The sequence below is a fragment of the Bombina bombina genome, chromosome 8 (assembly GCF_027579735.1).
Source record: "Bombina bombina isolate aBomBom1 chromosome 8, aBomBom1.pri, whole genome shotgun sequence".
Taxonomy (NCBI): Eukaryota; Metazoa; Chordata; class Amphibia; order Anura; family Bombinatoridae; genus Bombina; species Bombina bombina.
The window spans coordinates 209199002-209221871 of NC_069506.1; the positions used below are offsets into that span (position 1 = coordinate 209199002).

The window sequence follows — 22870 nt, forward strand, 5'->3', positions numbered from 1 at the left end:
TTAGATTAGGGATTTTTTTATTTTTTAATGGGCACTAAAGAACTGATTGCCCTTTTAAGGGCTATTGGTAGTTTATGGTTAGGTTGGCGGTGTTTTTATTTTGGGGTGGCTTTTTTGTTTTTATAGGGGTATTAGATTAGGTTTAATTTTTATTATTTTGGAAAATTTTGTTTATTATTTTTTGTAATCTTAGATTTTTTTTTATTTTCGTAATTTTAGTGGAGCGGTTTTGTAATGTTAGATTTTTTTTATTTTTTCATAGTGTTATTTTATTTTTTATTTTTTTTTCATTTATTTTTTATTTTCAAAAAAGCTTTATTCATATCAAACAAAAGTACACATCATACAATGTATGCACATAGCACACATCAGAAATGTTATAGTACAATATATCATTGAATTGATCCCCTGGCCTCTATTTATCAAGGTCTGTCGGACCTGATCCGACAGTGCGGATCAGGTCCGACAGACCTCGCTGAATACGGCGAGCAATATGCTCGCTGTATTCAGCATTGCACCAGCAGCTCACAAGAGCTGCTGGTGCAACGCCGCCCCTTCAGACTCGCGGCCAATGGGCCGCCAGCAGGGGGGTGTCAATCAACCCAATTGTACTCGATCGGGTTGATTTCCAGCGATGTCTGTCCGCCTGCTCAGAGCAGACAGACAGGTTATGGAGCAGCGGTCTTTGTGACCGCTGCTTCATAACTGCTGTTTCTGGTGAGCCTGCAGGCTTGCCAGAAACACAGGGCATCAAGCTCCATTCGGAGCTTGATAAATATGCCCCCCTATATTGACTGCGAGAAAACATGGAACAAATAATGCATAATGTTAACAGAGTCTGCCATTTATACTTAAAGATAGGGCCCAAGATTTAGAAACACATTTTCTGATTCAGTGTACTTTTTTCTTATCCCCAGTTTTAGCATTTCAGACCTATCTTGGGTCTTAAGCAAAGTCACTTATTAACAGGATTCAACATAACAAACAGAAAAAACAAAACAACACAAAAGAACTTATGTCTCAAGGAAAAAATATATGGTGTTGGAAAAGGTTATTGGATTGTAATAAAGTGGAGTTCGAATAGTCAGAGAGTATATGTCAGTCTTGTATTTGGTAATACCTACTACTGTTATGTTCAGGGGGAGAAGGTAAGACTTAGGTAAGTAGGGTAAGCCTCACAGTGGGTTTATTCAGACCATCCGTAGGGAAACTATGCTCATAGTAAAAAGAAAATTTGCATTCCAGGAGTATAAGGGAAGGTGATTATATCCTGTAATGTCAGAGCCCTGAAGCACTTAAGTGGGTTTACAGCAATAGGTTATAAGCAAAATGTTCAGCTAACTAATAATAAACAAAGGGTACCGGTAAGAATCAATGTTGGTGCTGTCAGGTGTATTTAATGACAAATAAGTGACGGCATTCCATCTATATAATATAAACATATCCCGCCACTGCGGCCGCCAGCCGCAAGTGAGGTGACAAGGTGTGTGTTTGATATGCACGCCATTAGTATGGTTGATAATGCAATATACAGCCTGAGAGTTTTTGATCAAGGGAAATGGTTATCTCCTTCTGCCACCAAGCTATCTTATATGTCAGGAGTTTTTAAAGGGTAGTGATAAAATTAATATTATGATATAGATGCCCTCCCCTGCGCTGCAGTTTTAACATCTATGTGGTGAACTAGTTAAACATACATACCTTAAGCATAAATTCAAAACCATAAAGCATCAAATCAAACAGTCATCACAAAACCAAACAATACAGCAAACATTTCAATCGAGTCATCAATACTGTCCCACAGAGAGTCTGTTGGTAAATGTGCAATGCAGGGTTAGTATCAGCCCCCAGAATGTTTCAGCATGCCAGTTAGAGCATTAGCACCTTCAAGGAGGGTAGCTGGGCAAGGTTGGTCATCTCCCCTCGATAGCTTTGATTGTCTGGCAGTGGTAGTGTCGGGGGATGTTATGGGGTGGTTCATAGTCCCTGGGGAGTTACACCATCAAGATCCTCCACATACCATATACAGTCTAGCTTACCATCTGGAAACGTAATTAAAGTAGGTGAGCTGAAAGTCTCCAAATCTGCCTCCACCCCGGGGTCCCTTCTGAGCCCACGTGGCGACCACGGCAACTCCGAGTCCCGCCTTGCCCATATTTGCAATCTTGCAGAACCGGTGGGATCTGTAATCATAGGAGTAGTAGGAGGTTTTCTCTGCTTGCTAATGTCGACATTTGTATATGTTAAGCCCAATTTCCCCATCTGGGGGTGACTCAATGTTGCTCCGGGCGCCATTTTAGGAGTGGTGATGCATCTCAGTCTAGGCAGGTCTGGTTTTAGGAAGAAGTATGTAGCTTGCATGTTATGCCAGGACGGAGTGTCCACTTTTCTATATTTATTGCCTGCAGTTGTTGGTGACGATGTTATGTTAGAGCCGGTGCCTGGTTGTATAGGTGCTCTGTCACTCAGCTTGGTAGTTTGCCGTCTTCCCTGAGCTTCATAATTAAATCAAGCTCATTCATTGCGGGTTGCTGCAGCGTTGGCTCTGCGACTTTAGTGGCCTCTGCTCTTTCCATAAGAGATTGTATGTCTTGCTCCGAGGGAGCTTTGTCTATCATTGCTTGCAGCAGGGCTTCTATTTTAGCTAGTTGGAGATCCAAAGTGGTAGAAGAGTCCTTGACCCACATTGTAGCTGGCTGATGTTGGCGTCTGCACTTACTGTGTGGTTGCACTGTTCAAGCGATTATGCCTATTTATAATAAGAGAGGCTTATAATAGTCTACGATATTGGTGTAGGTATATAAGGTAACCAGTTCTGGCTAGGCACCCCTGGGATCCAGGGGGGGGTGTTGCCTGTTAGGTCACCGCCGCTACAGGCCTTGATCGTCCTATTCCGCCTCCGAGATCATTAATACAGCAACTGAAGTTGTAACTTTGGTTGTGGTTGTGATGCTGCTCGTAATAGTGTTAGAAGCTGTAAAGTTATAGCAATAACCGGCAGATTACTGATATTTCTCCCAGAGCTAAAGAAGAGTGTGACTGCACAGAGCCGCTGCCTGGACACGCCCCCCAATGTTATTTTATTTTTTAATAAAAAATAATAATGTTAGGTAAATTTATAGTTTAATCTTAGTTTTTTTATTTCACAGGTAAGTTTTTATTTTTAAGGTAGTTAGTATATTGTAACTTTAATTTAAAGTTAGGGGGTGTTAGGTTTATGGGTTAATAGTTTAATTTAGTGTGTCGTGATGTGGGGGCCAGCGGCTTAGGGGTTAATATGTTTATTATAGTAGTTGTGATGTAGAGGGTCGGTGGTTAGTGGGGTGTCGGTCGTTAAGGGGTTAATACTTTATTTTAGTGTTGGCTATGTGGGTGGGCGGCAGATTAGGAGTTAATAAGTTTAATAAAGTAATTTAGGGGTTAATAGTGTAGTTTATAGGTGTTAGTTTACTTTTTTTTTTACTTTTTTGTTTTGCAAATTCCATAACTACTGGTCTCTGATCACGGAATGGATAGCGGTGGTATAAGCTATAATGCACAACCTGTAATAGAGGCGCGATGAAAGTTTTACATTTAAAAGCCATTTTTTGAGTGCGGAATGGAGAGTTGCGGTACAGGCTAAAACGCTTGCGTTATAGCTGTACCGCTGGGACTTGTAATACTGGAGACCTGCCATTCTGTGCGCAAAGACCAATTTTTCAGCGGGTTAGTATACGTAAAAGAGATTCCCTATATCTAACTTTTTTTATTTCAACATCTACTTTAAACATGAATTTCCTCATATTAGAGTATAAAAGCCTAAGATAAAAAAATGTAATTCTATGATGTGACTCGATCAGCATAAGTAAGATAAACAACATTCAAGAGGCTTTTCAAGGGGGCGTGTCCTGACCTTGCAAAAAGATGCATTATTTTTCTAACAAAATAACAGTTTTAAATGCTTTTAAAACATTTATTTTTACATTAAAATCTTTTGCAATGTAGTATATAATTTCTTGTGCATAAATAAATCTTTGGCTTTAATGTTCCTTTAAGATATATTATGTAACAAAAAATGTTTTCAGCTTTAGCATTATATAAATGTTCTATGGCGTAAATATGATTTTGAACATATTATTCATAGTTTTGATTTTCTAATCTACTTTCTTATACAGAATTATAATAAATATAAGTTGTATGCAGTATCATATGCAGTAAACAACATGTCATAAAACTGGGTTACACTTACTTATTGGTAGCTAAATGTAGTCACATTAAAATTTAATTTTTAATAACTTATTAGTTAATAATAGTGATAGTAAATGCTTAAGCCCCCTTTCTGTTGCCTTTGTTTATCTTTGATACTGACAGACATCTGCCAGTACTTAAGATGGTGGCATCTAATTAGAGGGGGAGGGTTAGAGAGCTGTTTGGGAGAGGGATCAGGGAGGTGAGTGGGTGAGGAGGGTTAACTTGACACGGTCTGTGTCACTGTCTGTAACAATCTCCGTTGTGGCCAGGAGTTAGTGTGGGAGGGAAGGTGGGAAGCAAAAAAACTATCATCTCTACACTACATATTGGCAGACTCTCTGCCAGTACCTAAGATGGTGGTGACCAGTTGGGAGTAAGTGAGGGAGGGTAGAGAGCTGTTTGGGATGGATCAGGTAAGGATCAGGGGATGGGAGGTGTCAGGTGGGAGGGTAATCTCTACAATACAGCTAAACTTAACCTTACAAGTTACCTTATTAACCCCTTCACTGCTTGAAATTTCAGAAGTGTGTTGCGCAGCTGAAATTAGCGGCCTTCTAATTACCAGAAAGCAATGGCAAAGCCATGAATGTCTGCTATTTCTGAACAAAGGGGATCCCAGAGAAGCTTTTACAACCATTTGTGTTATAACTGCATACGTAGCATGTAAATAATTTCAGAGAGAACCCCGAAGTTTGTGAAAAAGTTAACACCTTTATATAATATGATCGCATTATGCGACAAAACGGTGGCATGAAATATACCAAAATGGGCCTAGATCAATGCATTGGGTCTGTCTATAAAAAAATATATAGTTTTGATAGTTAAAAAAAAAAACAAGGCTCTATTGTTTCTCTGGTCTTTTGGGAAAGTTTTTCTCCCTTATCTAGCTGCAGGCAGTGAGTACACTGAGAATGTTTAAGTGCTCATTTTGTAAGAAAACAAGTAAGTTGCTTGCTGTTTGTTTATGCAATATTTTCCTTTTTATGTTTCTTTTGATTTAAAATATATTTGAATAATATCCCTTTAAGGAGCTCTACTTACCTGTGCACAGGAGCAGGAAAAGCCCACATATAGCTATGACTTGTATTGACTTCATAGTTCAATCCAGGGATTCCACCAACAGACTGTTAGGAAAAGTAGTTCAAAGTTACACTGCAAGGTGGATTATGTATATACATCATAGTGAGTGTGTCTGGAAGCGGTAGATAGATAGATAGATAGATAGATAGATACACTGTATGTATATATATATATATATATATATATATACACCAGTGGCGTGTTTAGGTTTTGTGCAGCCATAAGCATTTAAAAAGGTAACTGCCCCCACACACACACACACACAATTTTAGCCATATTTAAGTCATAACATATGGACAGGATTTGACATGACATGACATGATTTTTTCATGGCATCTTTAACACACACATACAGGGACAGAATTACAGGGAGTGCAGAGGTCGCAACTGTGACTGGGCCCCTGAGGGTGGGGCCCCAGCTTCAAAAAACTGAGCTTAATCTGTACTCACATACATATCAAACTGAGCTTAAAGGGACAGTCTAGGCCAAAATAAACTTTCATGATTCAGATAGAGCATGTAATGTTAAACAATTTTCCAATTTACTTTTATCACCAATTTTGCTTTGTTCTTCTTAGTTGAAAGCTTAATCTAGGAGGTTCATATGCTAATTTCTTAGACCTTGAAGCCCACCTCTTTCAGATTGCATTTTAACAGTTTTTCACCACTAGAGGGTGTTAGTTCACGTATTTCATATAGATAACACTGTGCTCGTGCACGAGAAGTTATCTGGGGGCAGGCACTGATTGGCTAGACTGCAAGTCTGTCAAAAGAACTGAAAAAAGGGGCAGTTTGCAGAGGCTTAGATACAAGATAATCACAGAGGTTAAAAAGTATATTATTATAACTGTGTTAGTTATGCAAAACTGGGAAATGGGTAATAAAGGGATTATCTATCTTTTAAAACAATAAAAATTCTGGTGTAGACTGTCCCTTTAATCTGTACTCACATATATATTTTACTAATCTTACTCTGTGCTCACATACATATCATACTGAGCTTACTCTGTGCTCGCATACATATCATACTGAGCTTACTCTGTGCTCTCATACATATCATACTGAGCTTACTCTGTGCTCACATACATATCATACTGAGCTTACTCTGTGCTTACATACATATCATACTGAGCTTACTATGTGCTAACATACATATCATACTGAGCTTACTCTGTGCTCACATACATATCATACTGAGCTTGCTCTGTGCTCACATACATATCATACTGAGCTTGCTCTGTGCTCACATACATATCATACTGAGCTTACTCTGTGCTCACATACATATCATACTGAGCTTACTATGTGCTCGCATACATATCATACTGAGTTTACTATGTGCTCACATACATATCATACTGAGCTTACTCTGTGCTACTATACATATAATACTGAGCTTACTCTGTGCTACTATACATATAATACTGAGCTTACTCTCTGCTCACATACACATCATACTGAGCTTACTCTGTGCTCACATACATATCATACTGAGCTTACTCTGTGCTCACATACATATCATACTGAGCTTACTCTGTGCTCACATACAAATCATACTGAGCTTAATCTGTGCTCACATACATCATACTGCTCTGTGCTCACATACATATCATACTGAGCTTACTCTTTACTCACATACATATCATACTGAGCTTACTCTGTGCTCACATACATATCATACTGAGCTTACTCTTTACTCACATAATATCATACTGAGCTTACTCTGTGCTCACATACATATCATACTGAGCTTACTCTGTGCTCACATACATATCATACTGAGCTTACTCTGTGCTCACATACATATCATACTGAGCTTACTCTTTGCTCACATACATATCATACTGAGCTTACTCTGTGCTCACATACATATCATACTGAGCTTACTCTGTGCTCACATACATATCATACTGAGCTTACTCTGTGCTCACATACAAATCATACTGAGCTTAATCTGTGCTCACATACATCATACTGCTCTGTGCTCACATACATATCATACTGAGCTTACTCTTTACTCACATACATATCATACTGAGCTTACTCTGTGCTCACATACATATCATACTGAGCTTACTCTTTACTCACATAATATCATACTGAGCTTACTCTGTGCTCACATACATATCATACTGAGCTTACTCTGTGCTCACATACATATCATACTGAGCTTACTCTGTGCTCACATACATATCATACTGAGCTTACTCTGTGCTCACATACATATCATACTGAGCTTACTCTGTGCTCACATACATATCATACTGAGCTTACTCTATGCTCACATACATATCATACTGAGCTTACTCTGCTAACATACATATCATACTGAGCTTACTATGTGCTCACATACATATCATACTGAGCTTACTCTGTGCTCGCATACATGTCATACTGAGCTTACTCTGTGCTCACATACATATCATACTGAGATTACTCTGTGCTCGCATACATGTCATACTGAGCTTACTCTGTGCTCACATACATATCATACTGAGCTTACTCTGTGCTCACATACATATCATACTGAGCTTACTCTATGCTCACATACATATCATACTGAGCTTACTCTATGCTTACATACATATCATACTGAGCTTACTATGTGCTCACATACATATCATACTAAGCTTACTCTGTGCTCGCATACATATCATACTGAGCTTACTGTGTGCTCACATGCATATCATACTGAGCTTACTCTGCTAACATACATATCATACTGAGCTTACTCTGTGCTCACATACATATCATACTGAGCTTACTGTGTGCTCACATACATATCATACTGAGCTTACTCTGTGCTCTCATACATATCATACTGAGCTTACTCTGTGCTCTCATACATATCATACTGAGCTTACTCTGTGCTTCCATATATATCATACTGAGCTTAATATGTGCTCCCATAGATATCATACTGAGCTTACTATGTGCTCCCATACATATCATACTGAGCTTACTATGTGCTCCCATATATATCATACTGAGCTTACTCTGTGCTCACATACATATCATACTGAGCGTACTCTGTGCTCACATACATATCATACTAAGCTTACTCTGTGCTCACATACATATCATACTGAGCTTACTCTGTGCTCGCATACATATCATACTGAGCTTACTCTGCTAACATACATATCATACTGAGCTTACTCTGTGTTCTCATAATATCATACCAAGCTTACTCTGTGCTCCCATATATATCATACTGAGCTTACTATGTGCTCACATACATATCATACTGAGCTTACTCTGCTAACATACATATCATACTGAGCTTACTATGTGCTCACATACATATCATACTGAGCTTTCTCTGTGCTCCTATATATCATACTGAGCTGACTCTGTGCTCCCATATATCATACTGAGCTTACTCTGTGCTCCCATATATCATATTGAGCTTACTCTGTGCTCCCATTCATATCATACTGAGCTTACCCTGTGCTCTCATACATTTCATACTGAGCTTACTCTGTGCTCCCATACATATCATACTGAGCTTACTCTGTGCTTCCATACATTTCATACTGAGCTTATTATGTGCTCGCATAGATATCATACTGAGCTTACTCTGTGCTGTCATACATATCATACTAAGCTTACTCTGTGCTCACATACATATCATACTGAGCTTACTATGTGCTCACATACATATCATACTGAGATTACCCTGTGCTCATATACATATCATACTGAGCTTACTCTGTGCTCCCATACATATCATACTGAGCTTACCCTGTGCTCCCATACATTTCATACTGAGCTTACTCTGTGCTCCCATACATATCATACTGAGCGTACTCTGTGCTCACATACATATCATACTGAGCTTACTCTGTGCTTAAATACATATCATACTAAGCTTACTCTGTGCTCACATACATATCATACTGAGCTTACTCTGTGCTCGCATACATATCATACTGAGCTTACTCTGTGCTCCCATACATATCATACTGAGCTTACCCTGTGCTCCCATACATTTCATACTGAACTTACTCTGTGCTCCCATAGATATCATACTGAGCTTACTATGTGTTCCCATACATATCATACTGAGCTTACTCTGTGCTTAAATACATATCATACTGAGCATACTCTGTGCTCTCATACATATCATACTGAGCTTACTCTGTGCTCACATACATATCATACTGAACTTACTATGTGCTCTCATACATATCATACTGAGCTTATTATGTGCTCACATACATATAATACTGAGCTTACTCTGTGCTCACATACATATCATACTGAGCTTACTCTGTACTCACATACATATCATACTGAGCTTACTCTGTGCTCACATACATATCATACTGAGCTTACTCTGTGCTCACATACATATCATACTGAGCTTACTCTGTGCTCACATACATATCATACTTAACTTACTATGTGCTCACATACATATCATACTGAGCTTACTATGTGCTCACATACATATCATACTGAGCTTACTCTGTGCTCACATACATATCATACATAGCTTACTATGTGCTCACATACATATCATACTGAGCTTACTCTGTGCTCATATACATATCATATTGAGCTTACTATGTGCTCACATACATATCATACTGAGCTTACTATGTGCTCACATACATATCATACTGAGCTTACTCTGTGCTCATATACATATCATACTGAGCTTACTCTGTGCTACTATACATATAATACTGAGCTTACTCTGTGCTACTATACATATAATACTGAGCTTACTCTGTGCTCACATACATATCATACTGAGCTTACTCTGTGCTCACATACATATCATACTGAGCTTACTCTGTGCTCACATACATATCATACTGAGCTTACTCTGTGCTCACATACATATCATACTGAGCTTACTCTGTGCTCACATACATATCATACTGAGCTTACTCTGTGCTCACATACATATCATACTGAGCTTACCCTGTGCTCACATACATATCATACTGAGCTTACTCTGTGCTCTCATACATATTATACTGAGCTTACTCTGTGCTCACATACATATCATACTGAACTTACTATGTGCTCTCATACATATCATACTGAGCTTAGCCTGTGCTCACATACATATCATACTGAGCTTACTCTGTGCTCTCATACATATCATACATAGCTTACTCTATTTCCATATATATATATATATATATATATATATATATATATATATATATATATATATATATATATTATACTGTGCCCTGCCGTATATATCATACTGAGCTTTCTCTGTACTTTCTTACATAAATTATACAACATCTGTACTATGTGTTTAAGTTTAAACAATGCACACAAAAATTAGTTGTATGAGGCATACTCCTATGCATGATGGATCAAACATAGAGTCTGTGTTATGTCTACATGTTTTATATATTATCACAGTGAACAGAACCACATGAGATTCATATAAAATGAGCTAAAGGTACTAAGTTTGGGATTCTGGATACTTACATACCTCGAAACCTAATGCAACTTCAGCTTCAGCATCCAATTCTGAAAAATAAATGAATCCATGTTATTGGAGTAACTCTGTATGGAAAAGAATATCAGTTCTTGGTTGAGTGCTTGAGAAATTAGGTTATTATGTTCAATAATAGAGTAAAGCAGATAATGCTTTAATACAAGTACCTTCAAATATACATACACAACTGCATTAGTAAATAGATGTGATAAATTAAAATGATAGGAATGTACCATTGATTTGTATCCCACTATCTGTTTTAATACTTCCGGTCTGCTCTGATTCCTCTTTCTATTATATTTTCTACCAGAATATCTGCATTTCCATTTCTACCACTCACCTAAATTTATCACCCATCTTCTTAATCAATACAAACATTATAGTTTACTTTATAGCATCTGATTTTCTGTGCCCACTTATGCCCACTCCATTCATTTCTGTCCTATACACTCACATTGGTACAAACTGTTTTCTTCCGCCTCTCACCTTCTGTGCTTTATAGTGGAACTCATGTCTCAGATTTTATATTCTGTCCCTGATGTGTTGTCAGAGCTGAGGTCATAAGTCCAAACAAACACTGAACTGTGTGTACTGAGGTTTATATGTTATACACGATACCCGCAACAACCGATCTAACACTAGACTCACATTTCTGGGCTTGCTGCAATTGTTAACAACAGGATTGCTACATAGCATCAACCTTGTCTTTTGCGATTGCAGTTTGTACACAAAAATACTAGTTAGCAGTGTCAGAAAGGCGCTCTATAATGTGAAACTTGTCATAAAGACTGTGCAAGCTTTTTTATTATATTGGCATGAGTTGAAATCCTTCCAAAAATCAATGTGGACAATAAAAAATAAATGAATGTCCACATTTAGTTATCTCCAAGAACCTCCCCCAAGGACCACTTATGGAACCTCCTACTCTGCATTTATTTTAAATCCCCATGCTAACCCACAACAACCAATTCATTTTGTCCTATATCATTCCCAACAAAACCCAGCTAACATATGATAAGAATCCCTGCACAACCTTTCCACTTTAATACCTCTCTAAAGACCCCCAAAAAAATCCTCAAATGAAAAAAAATGTTTATTTACCAAAATAAGTGCTCTAGCACAGTCTAGTTAGATCCTTTTTGGGTATCAGGAACAAGATCTCTTGTATTTGTCTTAGTCTGGGCCCATTACAGGGTTCCCCATATTTATACTAACAAATTAACCAGTATCTAGATAAGGGTCTTATTTTTTCACGTCTGTATGAGCTGATGAGTATTTTATAGATAAACAATAAATGTGTATGCTTAGAATTTGACTAGAAGTTGATTAAATATTGTTACGTTTTAGGTTCTTAAAAAAAAAAAAAAAAACTCTTGACCAGAGGTCAGAGTAATAAATGTTAATTCCTAAGATTAGTCTGTTTTAATTGTCAAAATATTTCCCAAACTCTGAAGATTATTACATTCTGCTTGTTTAGCAAAGCTCTTAGACTTTTCCACTTCCCCCTGCCTTTTCTTTAGTTATCACTTTTTCACTATCACAACACTCCTTAAGTCTTCCAGTTATCATTACTTCAGCAGAAACCTGGGCTCTGTTAATCTACTTGATCTATGTACTACCATATATTCTTTCCTATCTCTTCCTCTTTTGCCCTCAACAAATAATCAGAACAATAATATTCCCATGATCACTTGTTTGTATAAATGCATCCATTTGTATTCTAGCTGACATGAAGCACGTGTCTAATTATGTGTAGTTTAAATTTAAAAAAAAAAAAACAGTTTTCATAAAAAATGTCATGTAATTTTGAGGATTGGAAGTGCACAATGTAGACTCCATATGCCTAACCCTGTCACATATCTGCCCTAATTGGCCTCAGTAGATGAGATAAGATACTGCAAAAAAATCAGTTTTGCTAATAAAATGACAGTGGCTAGATGTACCCAGTAAAGTCTAGATGGGCTCCTCCAAAGCAAGCAAGTTGTGCATCAAACAAGGTATTAATGTATTCACAACATTATTTTACTTAACTAGTATGTTCATTTACTAAAATACTTACAAAAGTTTAAAAATTATATGTACCTTTTAAGAACTTCAGACCCTAGAATTGAGGTTGATTCTTTCACACATATGTACCATACTTGTAATTGCTTCTCAGAACTTGCCAAAAGAAAATCCCACTCAGTGAGACCTGCCTGAGCTACAACCATACAGCTAGATTACAAGTTTTGCGTTATGGTGTGGTACGGTTATACCGCTGAAAAATTGGTCATTGCGCAGGTCTCCCATATTACAAGTCGCTGCGGTACGGCTATAAACAGCCAATTGGGTTTCAGTAGTTCTCATCCTATTGGCTGATTGGAAAATGTCAGCCAATAGAAATGCAAGGTACCCCATATTTAAATGGGTACCTTGCATTCAAGCTTCAGTGTATGGAGGTGATCGTATGAAGAGGATACTCCAGGCTGGATGTCTGTGCCGCCGGCGACGATGCTCCGCGCCTCCACAGCTCTGTGCCTCCACAGCTCCGCGCCACCGGGATTAAGAACTTCAGACCCTAGAATTGAGGTTGATTCTTTCACACATATGTACCATACTTGTAATTGCTTCTCAGAACTTGCCAAAAGAAAATCCCACTCAGTGAGACCTGCCTGAGCTACAACCATACAGCTAGATTACAAGTTTTGCGTTATGGTGTGGTACGGTTATACCGCTGAAAAATTGGTCATTGCGCAGGTCTCCCATATTACAAGTCGCTGCGGTACGGCTATAAACAGCCAATTGGATTTCAGTAGTTCTCATCCTATTGGCTGATTGGAAAATGTCAGCCAATAGAAATGCAAGGTACCCCATATTTAAATGGGTACCTTGCATTCAAGCTTCAGTGTATGGCGGTGATCGTATGAAGAGGATACTCCAGGCTGGATGTCTGTGCCGCCGGCGACGATGCTCCGCGCCTCCACAGCTCTGTGCCTCCACAGCTCCGCGCCACCGGGATTAAGATAGAAGATGTATCTGAGATGGATCAAGATGTCGCTGCCTGGATGAAGACTTCTCGTCGCCTGGATGAAGATGGATGTCTGGACTTCAGGAACCATCAGTATATTTCCTGGGGTTAGTGTTAGTTGTTTGTTTGTTTGTTTTTTGGGTGTTTTTTTTTTTTTTTAAAGATTAGGAATGGGCAGTAAAAGAGCTGATTGCCCTTTTAAGGGCATTACCAATAAAATGTCCCTTTAGGGGCAATAGGTAGCTTACATTTTTTTTAGACTTAGGTTTTTTATTTTGGGGGGTTTGTTGGGTGGAGGTTTTACTGTTGGGGGCACTTTGTAATTTTTTGTAGGTAAAAGAGCTGTTTAACTTAGGACAATGTCCTACAAAAGGCCCTTTTAAGAGCTATTGGTAGTTTATTGTAAGGTTAGGGGTGTTTTTATTTTGGGGGGCTTTTTTTATTTTATAGGGCTATTAGATTAGGTGTAATTTTTATTATTTTGGATAATTTTGTTTATTATTTTTTGTAATCTTAGATTTTTTTTATTTTTCGTAATGTTAGTGTTTATTATATTTTGTAATGTTAGTTGTTTTTTTTTATTTGTAGTGTTCGGATTTTATAATATTGTAATGTTAGGTTTTTTTATTTTTATTTTTTTTCATTTATTTAAAATAGTAATATAAGTTAAATGTATTGTTTAAACTTAGTTTTTTTTATTTTATTTCACAGGTAAGTTTTTATTTATTTAAAGAAAGTTATATTGTAAGTTTAATTTAAAGTTAGGGGGTGTTAGGGGGGGTTAATCATTTTATTTAGTGTCAGCGATGTCGAGGGTGGTGGATTAGGGGTGTTAAGAGTAGGGGTTTATGTTAGGGTGTTCTCCATTCCGCGATCGCAGGTGTTAGTTTTCTTCTAACACTTTCTCCTCTTTGATGTCTATGGGGGAAAGCGTGCACGAGCACGTAAACTCAACCCTTGGCTTTTGTGTGTTATGGAGCTTATCGCACCATAACGCACAGCACAAGGAGGTTTTTCAGTAACTTGTAATGGCAGAGCTATGGAAAGTGTGATAACGCTCATTTTTTGTGTTCTTTATCACAAAACTTGTAATCTAGGTGATAGTTAATGCACTTTATTACAATCTAAATGTCTTTCTTGCTTACACAATCTAACAACAGTGGGGGCAGTAAGCTCTGAATGTCCACAATGAATTATAAATGAATAGTTAACAGCAGCTATAATTGTAAAATGAACCTGTTGTATGTCTGTTTGCCCCGTGTGTGCTACTAGCAAGTAGCAACTAAGGGGGTTAAAGAAAATGACTGCCCTGAACACTTCCATTGTATCCGGTTTTTATCTAAATGTATAGTTTAATGTCTCAATGTACTTATAGTGACAGTATACACCAATTTTTATTTAACTGCATGTAATAGACACTACTATAAAGAATAATATGCACAGATACGGATATAAAAATCCAAAATAAAACGTTTCAAAAACTTACTTAGAAGCTCTCAATTTAGCAAAGTTGATGAGGTTAGGCTGGGACACCCAATGAAAGGGACTGAGAGCATATCCAAAAACCCTTTCCCCCTCCCCTGCATTTGAAAAAACCCAGTATACAAACAGAAGCAATCTGAAGTCTGTATACATCAGTATACATCTAAAACGTTATTGTTATTTAAATATAATCAAAACTAAACATTTTTAAAAAATTACCCCCAGATGGGTATATAAATGGATCATCTACAAAACATTTATGCAAAGAACAATCTAGTGTACAATGTCCCTTTAAATCATATAACAAATAAAGAATTCCAGATAAAAAGAAATCATGGAATCATAAAATTTAACAAAATGCAATTTAAAATATTGATTAATTAAAGATGTCTATTATTATAGATATAACCGCTGAAGACATTTCTGGCGGTCTTCTTTTGGGTTATTATCTTGCTCTAGGATGAACCCATGACCAACTTGGCATTAGTGATGTCGCGAACCTAAAAATTTCGGTTCGCGAACGGCAGATTCGAACTTCCTCAACTGTTCGCGAACCGGCGAACCGCCATTGACTTCAATAGGCAGGCGAACTTTAAAACCAACAGGGACTCTTTCTGGCCACAATAGTGATGGAAAAGTTGTTTCAAGGGGACTAACACCTGGACTGTGGCATGCCGGAGGGGGATCCATGGCAAAACTCCCACGGAAAATTACATAGTTGATGCAGAGTCTGGTTTTAAGCCATAAAGGGCATAAATCACCTAACATTCCTAAATTGTTTAGAATAATGTGCTTTAAAACATCAGGTATGATGTTGTATCGATCAGGTAGTGTAAGAGTTACGCCCGCTTCACAGTGACAGACCAAACTCCCCGTGTAACGCACCGCAAACAGTCCATTTGCACAACCACGAGATAGATTTGATAGATAGATACATAGATTACATAGATCAATAGATGCAATATACATTTGATAGATACGATTTATAGTTAGATAGATTTGATAGATAAATAGATAGATTTGATAAATATATAATTTCCCAGACAGAGAATTACAAGACGTGCGGTCTGACACCCATGGTAAGGTTCCCAGAGTCAGTTGCGGCGCCAGGGGACGTGTATATGGCATGGATTTTCGGAACCGGGAGATGGAAAAAGATGCTTGGTCGGTCCTCCTACTTCAAATTTGGCCGAAACACAAGTGGCTGTCACAAAACAGTCCTGCCATGAGATAGATAGATTTGATAGATAGATACATAGATTACATAGATCAATAGATGCAATATACATTTGATAGATATGATTTATAGTTAGATAGATTTGATAGATAAATAGATAGATTTGATAAATATATAATTTCCCAGACAGAGAATTACAAGACGTGCGGTCTGACACCCATGGTAAGGTTCCCAGAGTCAGTTGCGGCGCCAGGGGACGTGTATATGGCATGGATTTTCGGAACCGGGAGATGGAAAAAGATGCTTGGTCGGTCCTCCTACTTCAAATTTGGCCGAAACACAAGTGGCTGTCACAAAACAGTCCTGCCATGAGATAGATAGATTTGATAGATAGATACATAGATTACATAGATCAATAGATGCAATACACATTTGATGTTTCACAGTCAAAAAAGTTTTTGTTTTAAATATTTACACTACTGTTACAACAAATATGATTGGTGGCACTAGTTGGCAAGTGGGCCTGGCACACACGCTGGCAGGCAGGCAACTGCAATTAGATTACACTAGCAGACTGATGTTTCACAGTCAAAAAAGTTTTTTTTTTAAATATTTACACTAATGTTACAACAAATATGAGTGGTGCCACTAACTTGGCAAGTGGGCCTGGCACACACGCTGGCAGGCAGGCAACTGCAATTAGATTACACTAGCAGACTGATGTTTCACAGTCAAAATTACACAGGCAAAAAAAAAAAGATGTTCTAGCCCTAAAAAGGGCTTTTTGGGGTGCTGTCCTTACAGCAGAGATCAGATGAGTCCTTCAGGACTGTAGTGGACACTGAATACACTAGCCTAGCTATGAATTTCCCTATAAAATCAGCAGCAGCTACACTATCCCTCCTCTCACTAAGAATGCAGGATCAGAATGAATCTAAAATGGCTGCTGTCCAGGAGCTGGGAGGATCTGGGAGGGAGTGTCTGCTGCTGATTGGCTGAAATGTGTCTGCAGACTGTGAGATACAGGGTCAAAGTTTACTCAATGATGACGAATAGGAGGCGGATCGAACATCGCATATGTTCGCCCGCCGCGGCAAACGCGAACAAGCTATGTTCACCGGGAACTATTCGCCGGCGAACTATTCACAACATCACTACTTGGCATATACCAGATAGCATTGCATAGTGCTACAAAATGCTGAGGTAGTCTTTTTGGTTCAGAGTGCCACTCCACCTGTGCAAGCTGCCAACTCAAGATGAAGCAAAACATCCTCAGTCGATCGCATTTCTTCCTTTATGTTTGACTATTGGCCACACAATAAGGAACCATCATTTTGCCTACTCAACACATAAAAGTAAGATTTTTAATGTTGAATATCAGTCCATAAGACCTTCCAGTCTTCAGTAGCTCACTAGTTGTGCTTCTTGGCCCAGGCAAGCTTCTTTTTTTGCCATTTTCAGCAATGGTTTCTTACTGGCACTTAAAGGGACACTGAACCCAAAAAAAAAATATTTTGTGATTCAGATAGAGCGTGCAATTTTAAGCAACTTTCTAATTTACTCCTATTATAATTTTTTCTTTGTTCTCTTGTTATCTTTATTTGAAAAAGAATGCATCTAAGCTTTTTTTTGTTTCAGACTCTGGACAGCACTTTTTATTGGTGGATGAATTTATCCACCAATCAGCAAGAACAACCCAGGTTGTTCACCAAAAATGGGCCGGTATCTATACTTACATTCTTGCATTTCAAATAAAGATAGCAAGAGAACGAAGAAAAATTGATAATAGGAGTAAATTAGAAAGTTGCTTAAAATTTCATGTTCTATCTGAATCACGAAACAAATAATTTGGGTTCAGTGTTCCTTTAACCTGTCATTAGGGATGGGCGAAAGTGTAAATTTCCGAATTTGAACGTTAGAACGAATGTTATTACCGAAATTCGAATTATAAATCCGGATGTTGATAAGAACGAATATTCTTAAAAATTCTATAATCGAATGCTATTTGCAGTTTTCAAATGTCACTTTCGAATTCGAATGTTTATAATTATATCGAATGTCCACATTCGAAATTTCTAATTTAACATTCTATTTAACAAATACTATTCAGAAGTTCAATAGTTCATGTGGTAGGGATTAGGGAATCTAGTAAATTGTTACATAATAGATACAAATATATCATTTTGAATGTTTCTATATAGAATATTGCATAATTTGAATATTACATTTAAAGAAAGCATTAGAAATACTATTACAAACATATAAATTCAAATTTTTTGAATTTGAATATTGCATAATTCGAATATTACATTTATAGAAAAAGCATTAGAAATACTATTGCAAATATAAATTCGAATTTTTCAAATTAATATTTTCGAATGTAGTCGTAAAATTCGAAAACCGAACATTCGAAAATCAAATGTTAGAATGTTATTTAAACATTCAAAATGCGATTCGAACGAACGAATGTGTTAAAATTTGTTTCATTTTTCGAATGTTGCAAAACATTCGCCCATCCCTACCTGTCATACCGGCAGCTGAAAGTCGTCTCTTCAAGTTGAAAGTGAGACTTGCTTACTTCAACCAGTATTACGCTGTGCTTGAAGCTGTTGTCCTGTGAGCAGCCTATCACACAAGATGTTGACTCTCAGAAACTTTTCTGCTGATTCTCTTGTAGCTTTGAGTCTGCCAGACCTCTTCTTGTCATTTTCCTCCAGTTTCTTTGCAATTTATCTAAAGAAAAGACCTATACTTTTAAGAGTTATAATGATCTGTCTGGCTTCCTTTGTTAATTGCCTTTTTCTCACCATTATGATATAAATATATTACTTCATGCTGAACAATACTGTTCTAACATAAAGAGAGTTTATAAGTAATCAGCAAACATTGAGAAACAAAAAAAGACAGATGTTGCATGACCATAATTAAGGGACAATATAATAAATTAGAACCACTCAATGCAGCAGAATTGCATATTTAACAAGTGCATAATAAAAATACAATGATTTAACATCTTCTCTGAAATTCAAATTAACAGTAGATTTTTTTTATGACAAATTTAGTTTTTCTTCCATTTTCTGACATCAGCCAATCACAGACTAGTATACGTAAACCCTGTGTACATGTGCACATGCTCAGTAGGATTTTGTTCCCCAGAAAGTGTGCATATAAAAAGACTGTGCAAAATTTGATAATGGAATTAAATTGGAAAGTGTCTTAAAACTGCATGCTCTTTCTGAATCATAAAAGTTTACTTTGACTTGAGTGCTGTACAAGTGCAGAATGTTTCATTTTCCAGAATAAAAGAAAGAAAACCATATGAAAACAAAATGACAAACCTAATAATGATATCACAAAATGTTGAAATCAAAGAGCATCATACAGTGAAGATTTTGGGGCATATTTATGATTGTGCGAGCGGACATGATCCGATATAGCGGATCATGTCCGCTGCACATCGATAAATGCCGACAGCATACGCTCTCTGCATTTATCATTGCCCCGTGCAGATTCGCGGCCAATCGGCCGCTAGCAGGGGGTGTCAATCCCATCGTATTCGTTCGGGTTGATTTCTGCCGATTTCTGTCCGCCGCCTCAGAGCAGGTGGACAGGTTATAGAGCAACGGTCTTTAGACCGCTGCTTCATAACTGCTGTTTCCGGCTTGATAAATATGCCCCATGGTATATATATAGTAAGATATAGTATGCTTAAATTTGCCCAATTTATCTAGTTTAGAAGTCTGAAATCTGAGATGCCTCTTAGGTGTAGTAACAAAGTGTGTTCCAACACTCCTTTTATACAGAGTGTTTGTAAGTACAGGTAGCCCTCAGTTTACGCCAGGGTTAGGTTCCAGAAGGAATGGTTTTAAATAGAAACCGTTGTTAATTGAAACCCAGTTTATAATGCAAGTCAATGGGAAGTGAGGGAGTTAGGTTCCAGGCCCCTTTCAAAATTGGCATAAGTAACACCTAATACATTATTTTTAAAGCTTTGAAATGAATACTTTAAATGCTAAACAGCATTATAAACCTAATACAATAATCACACAACACAGAATATATAATTAAACTAAGTTAAATGAACAAAAACATTTGATAAACAGCATTATAAACCTAATAAAATAATCACACAACACAGACTTTACTTGCATTTTTTTGCAAACAGTTCTTTCTATGCATTCCAATCTGGACTGATTTATAGACTGGAAGATCTTGTTACTTTGCAAGCTGCTCAATAGCTTAGGTCTGGTTAAACTGATTAATTTCAGCTTGCTTGGCTTGCATATCTTTTCTGCAACACAAGTGGACAGCTCCACCTACTGGCTATTTTAATCAATGCACTGCTTCTCAATGACTGAAAAAAAAGGTTGTTATTCTGAAACGGTGCAAATTGAACTGTTGTAAACCGAGGGCCACCTGTATTAGTAATCAACAAAAGTTGGGACACCTGTAGGAATAATTAGCATCAACTGTTAAGGCCTAATTAACTTCTTGCTGCAGAACAGCTGTACATTGTTAAGCCAATACTTATTCCTTGAAAAGACATTTCTTTATAACTCTGAAATGTACATTGTTATTCAGTTTTTGACAACCTAATTTTTTTTTAGCATCTGGTAGTTTACAGCTTACCTTAGTGACATTTCAATTGAACTGCTTAAATTTCAATAAAAACTGGAAAAAATAGTTATTCTAAAACTTTTGACTAGTAGTGTATATTGCTGGTGTCTAATGGGATAGAAATCACTTCTCGACATTTGTTATTGTTTCTATAGGGCAATAAATAAACAAGTGAGTTAAAAAAAATGTCTTTGTGTTACTGGTTACAGAGGGTTAAAAAATAGACATTCTCTGTTTGGTATTAGAATCTAAAATGGTTAAAACACTGCTATATGTATGTTCCTGGCACCCAAGATAGTTAAAACATTTCTGCTTGTCTTTTTGTTATTTTCATTAATGGGTGGGTTAAACTATCACTGCTTTATGTGTATGACTAGGATCAAAGGGTACGAAAAAAATCACTGCTCTTGTGGTACTGACAGCCAAGGTGGGTAAAACACACTACTGTGTGCACAACTTATAGCTAAAGGGAAGTACATACATAGCACTGCAGACATTAATAGAAGAGCAATAGATTAAAGGGACACTCAAGTGAAAATTAAACTTTAATGATTCAGATAGAACATTCAATTTTAAACAGCTTTCCAATTTACTTCCATTAACAAAATGTGCCCAGTCTTTTTATATTTAAACTTTTTGCATCACCAGCTCCTACTGAGCATGTGCAAGAATTCAAAGAATTTACATATATGTATTTGTGATTGGCTGATGGCTGTCACATGATACAGGAGGAGGAGAAATAGACATAACTTTGAAATTTGTCAGAAAAAAACTTCTACTTATTTGAAGCTAAGACTAAGGGGCCGATTTATGAAGGGCCGAATGGCGCCTAATGCCCCTGTTTCCATGCAAGACTTTAGGCTCGCCGGAAACAGCAGTTATGAAGCAGCTCCTTAACTGGTCCGCCCGCTCTGAGGCTTCGGACATCAATCTGCCCAATCTCATACGATCGGGCTGATTGACACCCCTGCTAGCAGTCAATTGGCCACAAATCTGCAGGGGGCGTCATTGCACGCTGACGGCAATTATCAATGTCTGTCGGACATGATCCGCTGAGCTGATCATGTCGGACAGACCAATGATAAATCGGCCCCTAAGTGCTATTACTTTGTCTTTTTATCATCCTTTTGTTGATTACGCAAATCTACAGTATTTACTAGTCCTTTAAATAGTGCAGCAAGTTAAAACAAATAATAATTTGTAAAATAGCTCTACATAAATAATTAGTAGATATGTGCATTTGTGCACATTGCTCTGTAACAAATCAGGAAGAAGGCTGCCGCAAGCCGCATTTGGCTCTTCCAGAGCCACAATTATTCTTATTAAAGTGCAACACATTAAGATCTGTGTAAATCTAAATCTCAGTGTGTTGCAAGAATAATTATTGGTTCCAAATAGAGGTAAATGTGGCTTGAAGCAGCCTTAATCCTGATTAGTTACGTAACAATGTGCACAACTGCACATTTCTAATAGCTCTTCCTAGAAAAACATATTCTAACAAGTTAGCACTTTAGTTTGCCTAAGCCTTTGTACTAGACTAGATTTCTGCTACGGACTAAATTAGTAGTTAATTTATGCATAGTGACATTACCACATAATGGGCTAGATTATTGGGCAAATTCACCAGTTTACGGGCGTGCTATAAGTAACCAGCCATTACAAGTGGATTGTATTGCAATCGCAAGCTCCGAAAATTAACCAGAGATCAGATCTCTGGTTAAGTTTCTAAATGTTCCCCAACTGCCCTAAAATACAGTGGGTGTATTTTTTAAAAAAATAGAAAACAATGAGCACCTTTATTTTGTTA

At 37.4% G+C, this 22870-nt stretch overlaps 1 protein-coding gene across 4 annotated transcripts in view; it reads right to left on the bottom strand.

The window, feature by feature from the left end:
- The window catches only part of LOC128638113 (apolipoprotein C-II), a 50145-nt gene extending 38848 nt beyond the window's left edge, over positions 1-11297 (bottom strand). The window contains exons 1-3 of one of the 4 annotated variants that reach the window (XM_053689976.1): positions 11235-11297; positions 10775-10812; positions 5272-5354 (exon numbers count right to left, since the gene is read on the bottom strand). In XM_053689976.1, coding sequence (XP_053545951.1) covers positions 5272-5326 — 55 coding nt within the window. In that variant the 5' untranslated portion in view covers positions 5327-5354; positions 10775-10812; positions 11235-11297. Of the gene's footprint in view, positions 1-5271; positions 5355-10770; positions 10813-11120; positions 11183-11234 lie in introns of those variants that run through there. The other 3 variants (XM_053689978.1, XM_053689977.1, XM_053689979.1) reach the window with 3 other exon arrangements.
- Between the last annotated feature and the right edge of the window lie 11573 nt (positions 11298-22870).